Source organism: Colossoma macropomum, unplaced genomic scaffold (assembly GCF_904425465.1).
Source record: "Colossoma macropomum unplaced genomic scaffold, Colossoma_macropomum, whole genome shotgun sequence".
NCBI lineage: Eukaryota > Metazoa > Chordata > Actinopteri > Characiformes > Serrasalmidae > Colossoma > Colossoma macropomum.
In genome coordinates this window covers 1704400-1723413 of record NW_023494808.1, presented here as the reverse complement: position 1 = coordinate 1723413, position 19014 = coordinate 1704400, and the positions used below count along the sequence as shown (strand labels likewise).

The 19014-nt window shown below is 41.8% G+C and overlaps 1 protein-coding gene across 1 annotated transcript in view; it reads right to left on the bottom strand.

The window, feature by feature from the left end:
• Positions 1-638: 638 nt before the first annotated feature.
• Positions 639-19014, bottom strand: part of LOC118798208 (collagen alpha-1(XI) chain-like) — a 138301-nt gene continuing 119925 nt past the window's right edge. Inside the window, 26 exon segments of the mRNA XM_036557581.1 lie at positions 639-1133; positions 1986-2219; positions 2301-2369; positions 3487-3599; positions 5033-5345; positions 5591-5644; positions 5798-5833; positions 7391-7444; positions 8028-8135; positions 8224-8277; positions 8361-8414; positions 10177-10284; positions 11145-11198; positions 11299-11352; positions 11429-11482; positions 11642-11695; positions 11811-11918; positions 14546-14599; positions 14878-14931; positions 15801-15854; positions 15995-16030; positions 16032-16049; positions 16545-16652; positions 17906-17959; positions 18387-18440; positions 18532-18639. Of these exon segments, the coding sequence (XP_036413474.1) occupies positions 987-1133; positions 1986-2219; positions 2301-2369; positions 3487-3599; positions 5033-5345; positions 5591-5644; positions 5798-5833; positions 7391-7444; positions 8028-8135; positions 8224-8277; positions 8361-8414; positions 10177-10284; positions 11145-11198; positions 11299-11352; positions 11429-11482; positions 11642-11695; positions 11811-11918; positions 14546-14599; positions 14878-14931; positions 15801-15854; positions 15995-16030; positions 16032-16049; positions 16545-16652; positions 17906-17959; positions 18387-18440; positions 18532-18639 (2208 nt within the window). The 3' untranslated portion in view covers positions 639-986.

Here is a 19014-nt window from a genome sequence, read left to right as displayed (position 1 = left end):
CTGACAAGGTCTGATATAATTGACCTACAACTGACAAGGTCTGATATGATTGACTTACAACTGACAAGGTCTGATATGATTGGCTTACAATTTGGGAGGTCTGATATGATTGGCTTACAACTTCTGAGGTCTGATATGATTGGCTTACAACTTAGGAGCTCTGATATGATTGGCTTACAACTCACAAGGTCTGATACGATTGGCTTATAACTTACGAGGTCTGATATGATTGGCTTACAACTTCTGCGGTCTGATATGATTGGCTTACTTAATACGCCTGTCGGCCAGTTCATTCATCTGTCGGTCAGTTCATTCGTCTGTCATTCAGTTCATCTATAAATCTGTAAATATTTTTAAAAAATACTAAAGTCTTGTTTAATTAATAATCTTTTATTTATAAATGTTTCCCTCCAGATAACATTATTTATCAAACAGACTGTCGAGAAACTATAAGTATTTTCTCCAATAAACACTAATATTATTTAAAATCATGACATGGCTGTGTTTTTTATGTTTATCTGAAATTCAGAGCACATTTTCAGCACACTGAGAAAAAAAATACAAAACGGTAAACGGTGAAGAACTTTACTTGTGTTTCCCAGAATGCATTGAATGTATCTTATATAAAAATGTAAACAAGTTCAAATGCAATTTTGTTTAGCACCATGGTTACATAACATTCAGACAAACAAATATCAAATATTTTAAAAAGAAAATAAAAACATCAACAACTTATTACAATAGGAAAGAATAATTATGAGGTTTGCGCAGTTTGGTAAACAAAAGCAATACAGTAATGAGTTTTCAGGACAAAATAAAAAACAAAACAAAAATAAAATAAAATAAAAGCACCTGACGGGATTGGTCACGCCCCTTTGCAGGGCTGCATAAATACACTCGAGGTGTCTGTAAAGTCTCTCTGTGTGTGTGTCTCTCCACCAATAGCTCTTTCTTTTCTCTCTGTCTCGCTCACTCTCTCTCTTTCTTTAGCCGTTGAAGCACACCGTCCCGACCTCGAAGCCGAATTTCTGTTTCGGGTTTCCGAAATCAGACACAGCCACATCGACGATGGGCAGAATGTCAGAGTCCGGAGAGTTCACCTCCAAAACCGTCCGGCCCTGACCCGTCCGAGACTGCAAGAGAAAACAACCCAGCTCAGGTGACTTAGTTGAAGCTGTCTCCACACATAACAACTATGAATATATTATTATTATCATTATTATTATTATATTATTATGAACGCTATTATTATTACAACAACCAACAAAGTGTACCAATGAATAATATATAATAATAAACAATAAACCTTTTTAATGTTTAAAACAAAATTAATTTTGTTTGCTGTTACAACAACAATGTTAATATTATTATTATTATTATTATTATTATTATAACTATTATTATGGCTGGCCCAAAAAGCATTTTACAGGCGTTGAATACTTACTGGAATAACAACTGTCAAGCTTACCCTTAAAGACAATAATAATTATGTTTAATAGCTAATCATACTTTTAATTAATAATAATAATAATCATAGCAATTAATAATAATAATAATAATGTTTGTCACTGTAGTTCAAAATAGATCCAGCAGGTGGCACCAGTGTATTAAAAGTCTGACTATGAATACATAATAATGGTGCCTCAGAGACTGAGTAACAGCCCATTCTGCTAAAAAAGTTCAATAAATAGCAATACTAATACTGAATCTTAATGTTAATACTAACTAAAAATCATACTAATAGTAAATAGTAAAGTTAACATAAGAAAGTATTTAATGTTAAATAAGTCTTTGTCACCCTTTGGCGCAAATAAAAACTGCCCTAAATATACAGAATATGCACCGACAAAACTTCATCTGGCTTTAAATAATGAAAAAAAAACAGTTACCAACAATGTTGTCCCAACTTATTGATTTTTCACAATTTCTGTGATGCTGGTGTGTCATGTCTGGTGAGTTGGGGGTACAGTGGTCTACAGACTCACCTGGCAGCTGTCATAGCTGGGCTGGATGTAGTGGGCGTTCGTATGCGTGAGTTCCTGTCCGTTGCTGCCTCTGAAACGCAGTGAGCGTGAGTGGCTGAGGGTGGTGCTGTCCAGCCAGCCGGCCGAGTTCTGACACAGATAAGTGAAGGACTGTCTGCCTGTTGCACTGAGCAGCTTCAGAAAACCCAGCTGGACCACATGGACCTCATTACCGTCAGCATCTATGTAAGTAAACTAGGAGGGGGAAGAGAACCGAGAAGATGAGTAACAACATCAAGTAAGTCCTCGTATTCATCACAGCTAAAAAGCACTCACCTGTGAGCCTTTCCTGAACTGGCTGTACCAGGAACCAGGCTTCTCCTTATTCCACGCAGCCAGCTTCACCTGCAAACAAATATTCCTGTCGGTCACTTACAACACTCCTGTCAATCACCTGCAACACTCCTGTCAATCATTTACAACATTCCTGTCAATCACCTGCAACACTCGTCAATCACCTACAACATTCCTATCATTTTCAACACAGCTGTCAATAATTTACAACACTCCTGTCAATCATTTTCAACACTCCTGTCAATCACTTAGAGCATTCCTGTCAATCCCCTGTAACACTCGGGTCAATCACCTACAACACTCCTGCCAATCACCTGCAACACTCCTGTCAATCACTTACAATGCACCTATCACTCATTTAGAACACACCTGTCAATCACTTGCAACACTCCAGTCAATTACCTACAACATTCCTGTCAATCACCTATAGCACTCCTGTCCCATCACCTACAACACTCATGTCAATCATTTTCAACACTCCTGTCAATCCTTTACAACACTCCTGTCAATCCTTTACAACACTCCTGTCAATGCTTTACAAAATTCCTATCAATGCTTTACAACATTCCTGTCAATGCTTTACAACACTCCTGTCAATGCTTTACAAAATTCCTATCAATGCTTTACAACATTCCTGTCAATGCTTTACAACACTCCAGTCAATTACCTACAACATTCCAATCACCTACAACACTCCTGTCAATCCTTTTCAACACACCTGTCAATCATCTACAACACTCCTGGCAATCCTTTTCAACACACCTGTCAATCATCTACAACACTCCCATCACCTACAAAGCTCCTGTCAACCTCATTTATACAACACCTGTCAATCATCTACAACATACCTCATACCTGTCAGTTACTTACAGCACACCGGTCTGTCATTTACAACATACCTGTCAAGCACTTATAACAGACCTGTCATTCACAACCTGCCTGTTGATTGTTTAGAACACACCTGTCAATTGTTTGTAACACACCTGTTGATTGTTTAGGACAGAGTTGTCATTCATTTAGAACACATCTGTGCATCACTTAACACACCTCTCAACAACTTACAACACATCGGTCCATCATTTAGAACACTGCTGGTTTGTACAGTCTACATGGTTTGGTACAGCCTGTACAGACTGCGAATGATATTTGAAGGTCAGTGATCTCTCACCGTCTGGTATTTGCTGTGGGGCTGCAGGCAGGTCTCCCCCTCTGCCGTGAAATTACAGAACACCTTAAACGAGTCTCTGTGGCAGCCCTGATTCGGATCGATCCAATACACACCTGAAAAACACAAGAGGAACAGTGACAGTCAGGTCAACCAGTCAGCATGTTCTACTGCCTCTACAGCATGGACCCTGTTTTACTGCCTCTACAGCATGGACCCTGTTTTACTGCCTCTACAGCATGGACCCTGTTTTACTGCCTCTACAGCATGGACCCTGTTTTACTGCCTCTACAGCATGGACCCTGTTTTACTGCCCCTACAGCATTGACCCTGTTTTACTGCCTCTACAGCATTGACCCTGTTTTACTGCCTCTATAGCATGAACCCTGTTTTACTGCCTCTACAGCATGGACCCTGTTTTACTGCCTCTACAGCATGGATCCTGTTGTACTGCCCCTACAGCATGGACCCTGTTTTCCTGCCCCTACAGCATGGTCCCTGTTTTACTGCCTCTACAGCATTGACCCTGTTTTACTGCCTCTACAGCATGGACCCTGTTTTACTGCCCCTACAGCATGGATCCTGTTTTACTGCCTCTATAGCATGGACCCTGTTTTCCTGCCCCTACAGCATGGACCCTGTTTTACTGCCTCTACAACATGGACCCTGTTTTACTGCCCCTACAGCATGGACCCTGTTTTCCTGCCCCTACAGCATTGACCCTGTTTTACTGCCTCTACAGCATTGACCCTGTTTTACTGCCTCTACAGCATGGACCCTGTTTTACTGCCCCTACAGCATGGACCCTGTTTTACTGCCCCTACAGCATGGACCCTGTTTTACTGCCTCTACAACATGGACCCTGTTTTACTGCCCCTACAGCATTGACCCTGTTTTACTGCCCCTACAGCATGGACCCTGTTTTACTGCCTCTACAACATGGACCCTGTTTTACTGCCCCTACAGCATGGACCCTGTTTTACTGCCTCTATAGCATGAACCCTGTTTTACTGCCTCTACAACATGGACCCTGTTTTACTGTCCTGTCAGCACCGTCCTTGGTTCACTGTCCCTACAGCATGGTTCCTGTTCTACTGTCCTTTCAGTGCGGTCCCTGTTTCACTGTCCCTTCAGCACAGTCCCTGTTTCACTGTCCCTTCAGCACAGTCCGTTCACTGTCCGTTCAGCACATTCCCTGTTTCAGTGTCCCTTCAACACTGACCTTGTTTTGCTGTACCTTCAACATGGTCCCTGTTCCACTGTCCCTTCAGCAAAGTCTCTGTTTCACTGTCCCTTCAGCACAGTCCCTGTTTAACTGTCCCTTCAGCATAGTCCCTGTTTAACTGTCCCTTCAGCATAGTCCCTGTTTAACTGTCCCTTCAGCATAGTCCCTGTTTCACTGTCCCTTCAGCACATTCCCTGTTTCAGTGTCCCTTCAACACTGACCTTGTTTTGCTGTACCTTCAACATGGTCCCTGATTTACTGTCCCTTCAGCATATAATAAAAAAAATGCTGACTCCTGAATAGTTGTAAGCTAACTTTACCCACCATCGGGCAGCTTGGGGTTACACATCCAGAGCTCCTTGCAGGTTCTGGCTGGGCTGTGGTAGGTTCCTTGGGGGTTCCTCAACCCCTCCACCTCTGTCCTCATGGAGGCCAGAGATGCAAACACCTCCTCCATGTCCTTCTCTCCTCCCCCTCCTTCTGTTCCATCACTCTGCATCCCTTCTTCCTCCAATCCCTCCATCTCTCCGTCCATCTCTTCATCCACCAGAGATGCCCCATCCACCTCTGAGTGACGCCTGCGCTTTCTGCCTCCATCCTGAACTGGGAGAGGCACCATCCCTACTGCAGGCAGACCCTACAGATAGAGAAAGAGAGAGAGAAATGCATTACATTAGCCACCATGCTAATCTTAGCATGATTAAAAAAAAGTGTCATTTTTACCACACATTCAAAATAAATTTAAATTGAAATGAACAACTTGCTCTGAATGTACATACATTGATATATACTGAGGCACTGAAATGTTTGTGATTCATTTTGACTGTGGTAAAAGTGAGTGTGAGTCATGTGTTCAGTGAATTCAGGATGATTTAAACTCACTGGAAGTCCAGGAGGACCAACAGGACCTGTATCTCCACGAGGTCCAATAGGGCCCTGAAACAAGAGAACAGGTCAATGACTAGGTGAGCCTATCTATATGTGTGTGTATGTGTGTATATATATACACATATATCTCTCACACACACACACACACCCACACACACACACACACACACATATAATATGTATATATGATACTCATCTCACCTGACTTCCTTTTGACCCTTTTTGCCCAACATTTCCCTGCAAAACAGAATGATAGCTTATTAAAAGCAGTATTTCTGTGAGTTTACACCCCAGAAGCAGAAGAGGGGGTTTTCAAACACTTTCCAAAGTATTTTTACTAAATAATTTTTAAACAAATTTGAGGAAGATGAATTATTTTGGTTTCACTGTATTTGGATAGCTCCTATGGATGCTTTACAGATGCTTTCAAGAGCATAAATTAACGGTCTCTGTTTTCTTCCTGGCCTCACGTCATTTGGACTCGGATTTGTCTAACTCTCCACATCATTAGGCCCTGTGTTGGTCTCCACATCATTTGGATTAGGAGGGCAGTCGTGGGCTGGAGGTTAGGGAACCAGCCTTGTGACCGGAATGTTGCCGGTTTGATCCCCTGAGCTGACAGTACGTGACTGAAGTGCCCTTGAGCAAGACACCTAACCCCCAACTGCTCCCCGGGCACTGCGGATAATGCTGCCCACTGCTCTGGGCAAGTATGCTCACTGCCCCCTAGTGTGTGTGTTCACTAGTGTGTATGTGGTGTTTCACTGCACAGATGGGTTGATTGCGGAGGTGAAATTTCCCCACTGTGGGACTAATAAGGGTCAATAAGATTAATCTTAATCTTTTATCTCGGCCTCCACATAATTCGGTCTTGGTGTTGTCTCAATCTCAACTTCATTAGTCTCGTCACAGACTAAGATAGGTTAGGTCCAATGTCCAATGTGCTTTTGGTCATAGCTATTTCCACAGCAATAGCTGGGTTTCCAATCAAATGTTTTGCAAATGTTATGCGCATTTCGGCGGACAAAAAAAAGCATTAAGTCATGTTTCCATTCACTACAGTTATACAAAGAAAGATTGGGGGCTTCATCGAAACAAGCAGGTTGGAAAGGTTTGACTTGGTTTTTGCTTTAAGTAGAATCATCTTTACAGCTGTTTGCCATCTTTTTATGATTGTTTGCAGCTCAGAGACGCAATGGTGCACTTAACGAGGGCCCAAATCTCAGTGCCAACAGCATCCACCTTGCATTTGGGAACGCAAATGCACCAGACAGTTCTGGGGCACACTGTGCAGAGCCATTTTTTAAACGAGCTTTAGTTAGCCATTTCAGAATGTCAAAAACAAGATTGGACCAACTGTAGAGCCAGTCATGCCTCAGTTACGGCTTGATACGTCATTGTTTGTTTGACAAACCCTTTTCCATCAACCCTTTTCACATTTCGGCTTTAGCAATATTCATGTTTTCTACCTTGTTGTCGTGTAAAACTCTTTTTGTGAAATTTGGGTGTTTTTTTCGAATTTTTGGCTTTTTCCATTCAGGTTTTTTGTGGATTTTCTGTGACCATGCCCTGGTATATAATTTACATATGAATCTTTCAATTAAATTACTTTCAGGAATATTTATTGTATGTGCATACAGCTTGTTCATGTGGAACTGATGTACACATTTGAATTAATGTAAATTAAATTTGTTGCTCTTTTCTGGAGTTCCACTGCAGCCATAGAGCACAGCTACTTGTGTTTTGTGTGATTTTAATTCCAAGTGCAAGTGTGCAACAGCATGAAAGACTCACAGACAGTCCAGGGGGTCCTGGGGGGCCGTTGGGTCCTGAAGGGCCAACTGGACCCTGAAATAGCAGCATGGAGAATCCAGTGACTTACAGAGAGAACAATTACCAACAAATAAATAATAAACACCAACAAATACTAATAACATTAATACAGTAAGTCGTGATTTTCTGTGTGTCAGTGTGTTTGTTTGATCCATTTCCTGTCAGTGTTATCTGTAGTCAGGTACTGTAGTCAGGTTATCGTAGGTGTTATCTGTAGTTGTCATCCAATACCTGCTTAATCTAATCACTATGTCATTATGTTAAATCAGGAGCTGCTGATGAAATTTGTCTGGAGGAGAAATCTGGAACCAAACATTGTTCTTCATAATAGTCCACAAGATTTTGGTTGTTTTTAGTGTATTTGTGGTTATTTGTATATATTTTAACAAAATATGTCGATTTTTCAAGCAAAATCTCCTTTATTGCCAAGATAAATGTTTGTAAACACTGCAAAAGATGATCTGGGGATGTGAGAGCTTCTTAAATGGAAATAATATGCTAACATGCCTCATACATCTTATTACGAGATTATTCAGCCTATTTCTAGCTGTTACAGTAAAACCATGTGGACTGTCAACTTGTGTTTGTATAATCTCACCGGATCTCCTTTGGGTCCCTGTATTCCCTGGTTTCCAGGCAGTCCTCGGTCTCCTTTCTCTCCAAAGTCACCCGGTGGACCAATCAGACCGATCAGACCTCCATGACCCTGTTACACACACGTTATTATGGGGGATTTGTGGAAAAAAAAACATCGGAACCTGAAGAGTTTACATCTGCCAGTGTGTTAATGTTACCTTTTCTCCCTTCCTTCCAGGGTCTCCCTTCAGACCTGGCAGACCTGAGGGACCCTAAAAGTAAAAGGTCAGAAACATTACAATTTGATGTCATAAAAGGATGAAAACATGACTCTGAGCACCTGCTGGAGACGTACCATTGGTCCTGGAGGTCCTGTCTGACCTGGGGGTCCGTTCAAGCCTTGCTCTCCCTGAAAGAGAAAGTGTGAGAGTCCTTTAGTTAACCATCATTGAGAGGACACATCAAGACTTAGACCATAGACTGTTGGACTGTGTTCAGACTGTCAGCCTAAATCAGATTTTGTCGTATCCAGATTGTATCCAGATTGATTTTTGATAGTCTAGACAGCAAACGACCACATGAAATCGGATTCTTGCAAACCCAGACCATATTTGGAGGAGGTTTGAAATGCGACTCCAATCAGATGTTTACACATGCGTCTCAGTCTGAACACTCTGGACCCTCAAATCAGATTTTAAAGTGTCATTTTGCGTCACTCGCAACTCATCAAACAACGACGATGTCAAATCCAGAGCGATGAAGTGCTGGGATTCAAGAAGAGCTCCAAAGATTCAGGATTATGAAGAGAGTTCTGAAGAGTTTGGAGGGCGAGATGATGCTCCTCCATCTCTCCTGCATTCGCATTGTCACCAGCTTAGCTACGTAGTTACTGACGCCTACATCGTTACCATGGCAACCCATGCAGATAGCCTGGTGATATCTGGATACATGAATCTGATCTGATCACTTGGAAATAACAGAGTGGACAGTCGACTCAAAAGGCCTGATTTGAGAAACAAATCTGATTTGCCTGCAGTCTCAACACAGCCTTGGTCACCAACTCTGGTCCTGGAGATCTACCTTCCTGCAGAGTCTAGTTCCAACCACAATCTGCCTCACCTTCTCCAACTGATTAACATCTTCCCAAGTCCCTGATTGGCTGGATTAGCTGCATTAGAGTTAATTAAGGGAGGGCAGTTTTTTAGATACAGAATTAATCTCTGCAGGAAAGTAAATCTACAGGGGGGGGGTTGGTGACCATTGACATAGACAGGTACAAAACCTACTCCCCATTTAAAACTTCAGCCTAAAAGTGGTTGGCTGAGCATATTTTCAACAGTAACTTGGTGATATATTATACCATAGCGTGTTCGGGGGATGTTTTTTGGATAATTTTGTGGTAATTGTTCTGCAGCATTTATTCGCTGTGTTTTTCTATAAGGACTCTCATTATGAAGGATATTATAAGGACTCTTATTATGAATGGATATTTTGTAGCTGCTTAGAGCCAAAGCACACTGCTGAAGTTTCTCACGTTTTGCATCCTCCAACAGGATTTGTGGTTATTCAGCACCCATCTTGAAGAAAATCTTGTCTTTCTAAAGCTCTGCATTCAAAGATTTGAAGCTTTCAAACATTGTTGAATTCACTAGTCGCATTTGATCCCATTACGACTGTCAGCAAGTCGGCAGGCATGTTTTAATCAAAACAGTGGAGTGGGAGCTTTGATTTGATGTGCTGAATGGTAAATTTAACCCTCTAATTGGCTACCAAGTAACAATAAAACTTTGTAGAAACTTAGTTGTAGTACAACTGTTGGTAAAAACTTAGTTTAGAGCTTTGGATGAAATATTTTAAGGCAAGAAGCGGAACCAGTTCTAGATCTCCACTGCCCTGCTGCAGCCCAGGCCAAACTAATTTCAGTCCGTCTAATCCATGTGACATGCCCTTTATTATAAGCCGAAACCCATTTTAAATCTTATCCATCTTGCTCTGCTGAGTGAAGTAAATCCTGAGAAAAGTGACCAGGTAGAACATTCGATTAAATTTAAGAACATCAGAAGCTCTTATCCAATCTCTCTCACTTCCACAGGTGCAGGAGACAAAGAGAGAAAGAACAAAAGATTGACAGTCCTATTATACATCTGTTTCAGTCATCTGTGTGAACCTACCGCTGGTCCTGGTATTCCTGGCAGCCCCTGAGGCCCTGGCTTTCCAGGATTCCCTTGGCCGCCTACTGGGCCTGTCTTACCCAGGACACCCTCATAGCCAGGAGCACCCTGCAAACAGAGGGAAAGACAGGTAGACATAAAAGGGAAAGTTTTAAGCTTGGGCTTTGCATTTGGGATTATAAATGAATAAAATTAGAATAAGTTCAAATAGAAATAAACAGGGGACATAAAATGCATAAAGAGATACATAAAGAATAAAATGCACAGGTTATGTGGTATTCGCAAAATAGGTGAGGTTTAGACACAGTTACTGAACCCGCGGGCCAGTCAGATAACCAACCAGCCAAACAACCAGTAAGTTAGTAGGTTGGTTACTCAGTCATCTGTTGAGCCAACTAGTCGGTTGGAGTCAGTCAGTCAGTAAGCCTGCCAGTCTGTCAATGAGCCCACTAGTGAGTTGGTGAACTAGATAGATCATTAATCAGTGAGTCTGTTAGCAAGTTGGTCACTGAGTCAACTAATGTCAGTCATCCAGCCAGTCAGTCAGTTAGTGAACTCACCTGTCAGTCTGTGAACCAGCTAGACAATCCGTCAGTGAGTCAATTAGTGAGTCAGCAAGTTGGTCACTAAGTCAACTAGTGAGCCAGCCAGTCAGATGCTGAGTCAGTCAGTGATCCAGCCAGACACTCTGTGAGTGAGACAGTCATCCAACCAGTCAATGAGCCAGACAGGCAGTCAGTGGGCCAGTTTGTGAGCAGGCCACTTAGTCAGCCTGTCAATCAGCCAGTAAACCAGTCAGTAAGTCAGCTAGTCAGTCAGTCAGTGAGCCATCCAGCCAGTCATTGAAGCAGCCAGTCAGTGAGCCAGTTTATGAGCCAGTTAGCCTGTCAGTCAGTCAGTGTGTTGCATTTTACAACATCAGTACTATTAAAGTAACATAATGTAACATAATATAACGTCATGTTTACCTTGTCTCCTTTCATTCCAGGCTTCCCTTCCTTTCCTGGTGGGCCTAAATGACCCTACAGAGAGAGAGGGTGGTGGTGGGGGGCGGCGGGGGTTGTGTTAGTTTTGCATCTGTAATTACAACTACAAAAAAAACTAAAGATCTTCTGCACTAACCCTTCGTCCTGGCCGTCCTGGAGGACCAGGCTCTCCAGAGGCTCCAGGAGGGCCCTAAAAATGAAGAGAAGAATGTGAAAAAACAGAGAGAAAGTGATCTGACAATGAATGGACGAGGAAAAACACTCACAGCTTTGCCTGGTTCCCCATTGTCTCCTTTTGATCCAGGACCTCCATCAACACCCTAACAGAGATGTAGAGGGGGAGATTTAAATATATGTAGAGAAGATAAGTTTCATGTCAGAAACAAAGACTAGAAAGATTATACTTGTCAATGAAATGACTGACTGTAAAAGAATTCTGAAAAGAATTTCATGTAAAAGAGTAAAGAAGGGTCACTCACATCAGCACCAGGCTCTCCAGGAGGACCTGGGTCTCCGGGAAGACCAATAGGACCCTAAGAAAAGAAAGAATGAGAGGAGGAGTGGGGACAGAAAGTGAAAGGATGTTACATGCTGGTATTACAAATATAATACATTGTCTGAAGGTGTGTGTCTCCCTTTAAAACTCACAGAGTTCCCTTTGGCTCCATCCTCTCCAGATGCCCCTCGAGCTCCTGGAGGTCCTGCAGCTCCTGAAAGTCCAGAGTCTCCTTTCTCCCCCTGCTCACCTTTCTCTCCCTGCAGACATACACCTTGATTTTAGCACTATTTTGACAGGGTACATGTCTTTGGAGCAAATGTGACATTTCAACACCATGTATCCCAGTTTCTAGACTGCTGGTTGTACTGGGACCAGAGATGTTTACTAGTTGACTCATGTGAGTAAACATGTTGAATCCTTGTGAGTTTCTGCTGTGAGTCTAAGTCCATTCTCAACTCTCTGAGATGCAAGTCCGAGTCTTGAGTATCCAGGTGTGGGACCGAGTCAAGTCTCGAGTCTCTGGGGTGTGAGTGAGTCCAGTCTCAGTTCTCTGAGGTGCAAGTCTGAGTCAAGTCTCGAGTCTCTGAAATGTGAGCTCGAGTCTCAAGTCTTGAGTCTCTAGGGTGCAAGCTCAAGTCGAGTCTCCGGAGTCCGAGTCTAAGTTGAGTCTTGAGTCTCTGGGGTGCGACTCTGAGTTGAGTCTGAATTCTCTGAGATGCGAGTCCAAGTCTTGAGTATCTGAGCTACGAGTCCGAGTCAAGTCTTGAGTCTCTGGGCTGTGAGTGAGTCCAGTCTCAGTTCTCTGAGGTGCAAGTCTGAGTCAAGTCTCGAGTCTCTGAAATGTGAGCTCGAGTCTCAAGTCTTGAGTCTCTAGGATGCAAGCTCAAGTCGAGTCTCCGGAGTCCGAGTCTAAGTTGAGTCTTGAGTCTCTGGGGTGCGAGTCTGAGTTGAGTCTGAATTCTCTGAGATGCGAGTCCAAGTCTTGAGTATCTGAGCTACGAGTCCGAGTCAAGTCTTGAGTCTCTGGGCTGTGAGTGAGTCCAGTCTCAGTTCTCTGAGTTGCAAGTCAGAGTCAAGTCTAGAGTCTCTGAAATGTGAGTTTGAGTCTCAAGTCTTGAGTCTCTGGGGTGTGAGTTCAAGTCGAGTCCACTGGCTGTCCGAACAGCAGGCTCTCTTGTGGTCTTCAAACACAGACAGAAGACCGTCTCGTTTTACAGCACTTAAGTGAGCGCTAATCTAGGTACTTATTGAAATGTATTACACTTAGGCTGCGTTTAATACTGCATCTTTATTTACAGGTATCAGCACTGGCTTCTGTTTCCAGCTGTGTCTGACCTCAAGGGTAGTTTGGGCTCTAACTTCAGCTGGGATACATTTTCTGAGTGGACAAACAAAGCACTTTTGTAAATCGCTCTGGATGAGAGCATCTGCTAAATGCCATAAAAGTAAACGTTACTGAGGTACGCATCTGAGATGAGTCTTGAGTCTCCGAGGTGCAAGTCAATGTCTCAAGTCTCTGAGGTGTGAGTCTGAGTGTTGATTTTCTGAGGTGCAAGTCCAAGTCTCAAGTCTTTGGGGTGCAAGTTCAATTCTCGAGACTCTGAGATGCGAGTTTGAGACTCAAGTCTTGAGTCTCAGGGGTGCTTGAGTCTCAAGTCCAGGTTGAGTTTCTGAGGTGCAAGTCTGAGGCGTGCCTCCAGTCTCTGTGGTACGAATTCAAGTCAAGTCCAAATTCCTGGGGTGGGAGTCCTAGCTGAGTTGCCAGTAGTGTGAATTTGTTTTTGCATTATTAGTTAGTAACAGGACAATGTCTGTTTTATTTGAACTTCAGTCTCAATTAGACTACATAAACCGCTAACTTAACGAAAGCCCTTGTTGTAGCCTAATGTGCGTTTTTAGTAGGGTACAAATAACAGTACTCTAGCTGCTCTTTGGTTGACAAACCTTTTTTAATATACTTATGCCTTTAAATACTTATATATACCTGCCTATTGCAAGCTGTGTATTTAGAACAGTTGGCGTTGACAGAATAAAATGAAAATTTCTAACATAATCAAACATGATGATTAAAGAGAACATCATTAATAAAGGGTATATACATAGGACTTTGGAAAGTATACATAAGGCAGCAAAGCCCCTGAGACTTTGTCTGTGTGTTGGAAAGTACCAGAACTTCTCTAAGCAGCAGAAGCCTTTAAGTGAACCCTTTGAACCTTAAGCCACAAGGAGGCCAGTGTATAAACGGGTGTTTGATAAGCACCAAGGAAGGTGCTGCGTACCAGAGATGCAGCTGCCCTTTTTTAATGATTAGATACGAAGAAGACAACTAGACCTTTTTAAGAGAGAGAGGGGATTACCTCATCTCTGAAAGGTGTATAAAAACATGGAACTCCGTACATTGTATTCGCATTTGGTTTCCGGAGACCTTATGTCCAAGCAATGCCTTGTGTTGGGCTTGAATAAAGACTGAGGCCTTATCTGAAGTCTTTTTTGTAGATCCGAAGTAGAATAATTATTAGGTGCAAGTAAATTATAAAAGAGTGAGATTAAATTAAGGCCATGTCTTAAGTGATAAGGTTTGCTTGAGGCACGACAGCGTACAGCCTGACTAGGGAAACTAAGAGCATTCAAGGGCATAATGAAACATGTAGAGCTAAAACAGGAGACTTCATAGCTTATGTATTGTCTTTTCCCCCCCTGTGATAACAGTGAGGCACAGCCACATTTATTACACCAAAGCATCTCAGAATCTAATCAGTGATTTTAAAATATACATTGTAAATACTGTTAGTTTGCAACCAATCATATCAGGCAAAACTAGAAAACTAGAACTGAGCAATCAACCAACAAAACGCCTCTAGAGAAGAGAAGAGGTTTTACTCACAGTGCTTCCAGGCACACCTACAGGACCAGGATCTCCTGACTCACCGTCCTCCCCCTACCATCATCATCATCATCATCATCATCATTTCAAACATCATCGTCATCATAATCACCCCAACCAACAGCACAAAATAAGTAAAACTCATTTCAAAGGCGAACTGTTTTATTAGATGATAAAGCTCTGTGTAAGATGGCAAAGTGCTTCATTATCTGAAACGTTTCATTAGGTGATAAAAGGCTTTCAGAGACAGTAAAGTGCTAGGCTGTGAAACACTTCATTAAATGCTGAAAGGTTTTATTAATGATAAAAGGTTTATTAGATGTCACTCTCACCTTCTCCCCAACTCCACCAGGCTGACCGCGAACGCCCGGCCTGCCAGGAGGACCCTGTTCACGCAAAAACAACACTCACTCATCAACATTGCAAACAAAATATAATACTCTGAAAATCTGTGGGTAACCCTTGATCTTTAGAGAGTGATTTCTGATAAAAAAAACATTTTCAGTTAATTTGTATTTATTAGAATCATCATGCTTGTTGTGTTTTAAACTCCATAAGAGTTGTGCTAAGGCTCTTATTTCATGGTTAAGTTTTGTTTCCAACCAGGAATCTTCTCTCCGTCATATTTAGGTAGATACAGCCAGGTGAGCTCTCCCATTGGTTAGGGCTTTAGAAGCTGGATGTTAAATTAACTACCATCATAATTAGAGGAATCAACCAATATGTTTACAATGGGATCAATTTAATAAGAATCCGTCAGAAGTTCTAGATAACTAACTGTGAACATGAGTCACAGTCTAAGCAGGTTAGGGTTAGTTGTTAGGAATGTAAAACAGCGACGGCAGCTCTATGTCAGAACTCTTTACTAAAGAGTCACTGTAAAACTGATACATACAAGCTCAGATATATGATAATGTCTGTAACAAGATTAAGATAAAACACATGGAATATATTTTACAAGCTTCAGATGTCTGAGTTTAATGTAGAACAGCCAAAAAAGTGCTAACATACTATTAGAAATCCCATAGGTGTTCTAGAAGAAATTAGCATTGTCGTAGAGGTGGGTTTGTTCTTGGTTTTTGGCATTTATGATTCAAACTGAAGGGTTAGCTCAAATAGTCAGACCTCACTGCTGCTTAACAGCACAACGCAAAATGTTACCATTTAGATTTCTGAACAGAATGTTGTCTTCTTGCACTCTATATACTAATGAAATAAACAGGAAATTGATAAAACTGTGCGTTTGTGCACATACCTGTCCACCACTGGGTCCCTGAGGGCCTCGTGGGCCGAGCTGACCAGGAGGACCCTAAAATCAAAAAAAAGTTCCAAACTTGCTCATTAAACAAATTGTAATTTCTTTACCTGAATTCAGTTCACCTAACAGACCAACATGGGAAACTCTATTTGATATTATATTATAAATGAGGGAAAAGAAAAATCTCTCACGATCAGTCCAGAGTGTCCACTCTCTCCTTTCTCTCCCTGGAGGTCCAGGCATTCCCTACACAGGACATTGAACTCATTTATAAATGAAATCAAGCTATAAAACAAACCACCTAAACAAAATGACCAAGAAGCAGTCAGAACTTCAGACTCATAGTCCACTTTATTAGAAACACTGACCTTGTTCTTCCACTCACTGGCCACTTTGTTGGAAACACCAATCTTGTACATCCACTCACTGGCCACTTTATTGGAAACACCAATCTTGTACATCCACTCAAATTTCTACCTCACTATTATTAAATCCCTTCCTCAGAAGCTGACCACTGATGAAGGTCAGGATGGTTAACACAAACTGTTCATGAACAGATAAGCTCCATTGTACATCATCAAGGTGGAGCTACAGCAGAGGGGTTTCTGATAAAGTGGACTTTCATGAAACACTAAGTCTGGAGTAGATCCTTCACCGTTACTGCATAAGTTCCTTTTAATGTTGACACGATACTTTTAATAGTCATAAAATAAAGCTTTGCTGAGTTGAAGCGGAGAGTACCTGTAGTCCTCGTGGTCCTGTGGCTCCTTTAAAGCCCCTCAGTCCTTCATCTCCTTTCTGTCCATACATCCCCTGCTGCCCCGGTGGCCCCCGCTCCCCATCAACTCCCTGTGGGGCAAAACATATCACTGATCTGACCATAAAATATGTGCACCCTGCAGGACAAAAACAGCATTAAACGATTCTCTCTGGTATTGCTAGGGTGTTGCTAGATGGTCACCATGGTATTTTAGGGATAAATAGCATGGTATTAAAGCGGCACTATGTAATATTTTTTAAAACTGAAAGAAGTGTCATTACTGAGCGGGTTGTCCTGTAAAGCCTGAAATCACTTTTAATCATTTAAAAGTCAGAGGCGTCGAGTTTTTCAAACCACGTTGTACGTCTTTATGTATTAACGTCACACACAGACTCAAAAAGAAGGTCCGGCTCGATGTTTCGGCCTCAAATGATCTCAAAATCAACATCATACTGATGAAGATATGATGACAATAGTAGAGTATTCACTCATATCCTCAGAAGACGCTCCTTCACCAAGTTTAGACTGAGTTCTCTCTGAATTCTCTTTCAACAAACTCAAAAAAGTCAGATATATCTGCTTGTGAAGCACAACCGGCGTTACACAACGTTATTCTACACATTGCATGCGATTACAATTACACCAGAGGGGGCTCCAAATCCCCAAATCCTACATAGTGTTGCTTTAAGTGGTGGTTTAATTGCTAGGTTTGTATTTAAGGTGGTTAATAGGGTGTTGTGGAGCAGGTGGTAAGGTGTCCAAGGTGGTTGCAAGGGTGTATGTATATATGGACTCTGTATGTATGTATGTATGGACTCTGGTTCTCCAGGACCGGAGTTGTGCAACCCTGTTTTATGCACTGCACTGCTGCCTCAGCATTGGCCAATTAGGTAACTGCGTGAATGAGCAGGTGTACAGTTGTTCCTAATAAAGTGCTCTGTTAGTGTAAATCATTCAATATATAACATCCATTCACTCTAAGGCAAAGAAAGAGGTGGGTCTTACTTATATATATGGCTAACTCTAAAATATCTGAACCTGGGGGAGGGGGGGGGGTAAACCACATCTCAAGTTCTGTAAAATTATTGTTAATCCTAAAATATCACTCTAGAGGCAAAAAAATGTTTGCAAAGCTGAAAAAAAGCTGGGAAAACACTTCAACACTGAATATCTGCAGGATACGTTACTATGAACCGACATTTCAGTCTCTACACTGAGATGAATTTTACAGTAAAACAAACTCATGTAAAATGTTACAGTCTGTAAGCTTTGTATTTCAGTGTCATGTACATTAACTCCACCAAAAAGTCCAAATATTTCACAGAAATTTCTGCTTGCTCACCGGCACACCTGGCTGCCCCTCTGGTCCCTGAGTACCGGTTGGCCCCGGAGGTCCCTGTGGACAGAAAATGAAAACAGAAATAGTGTTTTATAATTTCCACATATTCTATTATTTGTGTGTGAATATTTTATTTGAAAATACTAATTACAAACCCATAACTCGGATAACTCCTGTGTAAACAGTTACAAAAGCCCACTTTAACCTCAAAAACATTAGAGATCCTTAAGTACCCTATATTTGTAGGTTTATTATTCTGGGACGTCCTTCAGCTTTTAAATAAGTACTTATTTGTACAAATAAATTCATTCAAAAAATTAAATGAAACTTGGGCGTTTGTATCCTGATATACACCAATATGAATTATACCGTAAAATAAAAGAACAGAGGAAGAATAGAATAGAGGGGAACAGAAGAATAGATGAGAATAGAGAAGAATAAATGAGAACAAGGGGAAGATAGAAAAGAACACTGAGGTTCTTACAGGTTCCCCTTTGTCTCCTTTGCTGCCTTTCTGTCCTGGACCTCCTGTTTCACCCTGCAGATGAAAACAAAAGAATGAAACACACTCCAACACTTCAGCGTACACACAGTATCAGCACTGATACACACTCTCGCATGGACGTTACCTTATCTCCATCCTCTCCTGGGTGTCCTGGAGGACCAGTGGCTCCTGGTAATCCCACAGGCCCCTGCTCTCCATCCTGACCTGCAGGGCCTATTGGACCCTTCTCCCCCTGTATAACAAATCGAGAGAGCAGAGTGTTAGAACCCTTTTTGGCACTATACAGAACCATTTACAAAACATCAATCTGAAGACCCCTTTCGCCATGCAGAGAACCATTTAAGAATGCAAATGTGAGTGTTTATGGTTCTATATAGAACCATTATCTTTACTATAGAACCCTTGAAGATCCATCTCTTAAGAGTGAAGGTTTCTGTGCACACAACATTGCTTCTTGTGTGAAATTGTCTCAGTCGTTGTTCAGAGGATGGTGGGTGCTGTTCTCTGCCAGGTATGATCAGCAAAAATGCACTGATAGTAAATACTGTTAGACATGGCATGACACTTTTCTGTCACTCAACCCAAACTCTTAGTAACAAAGCGAAAT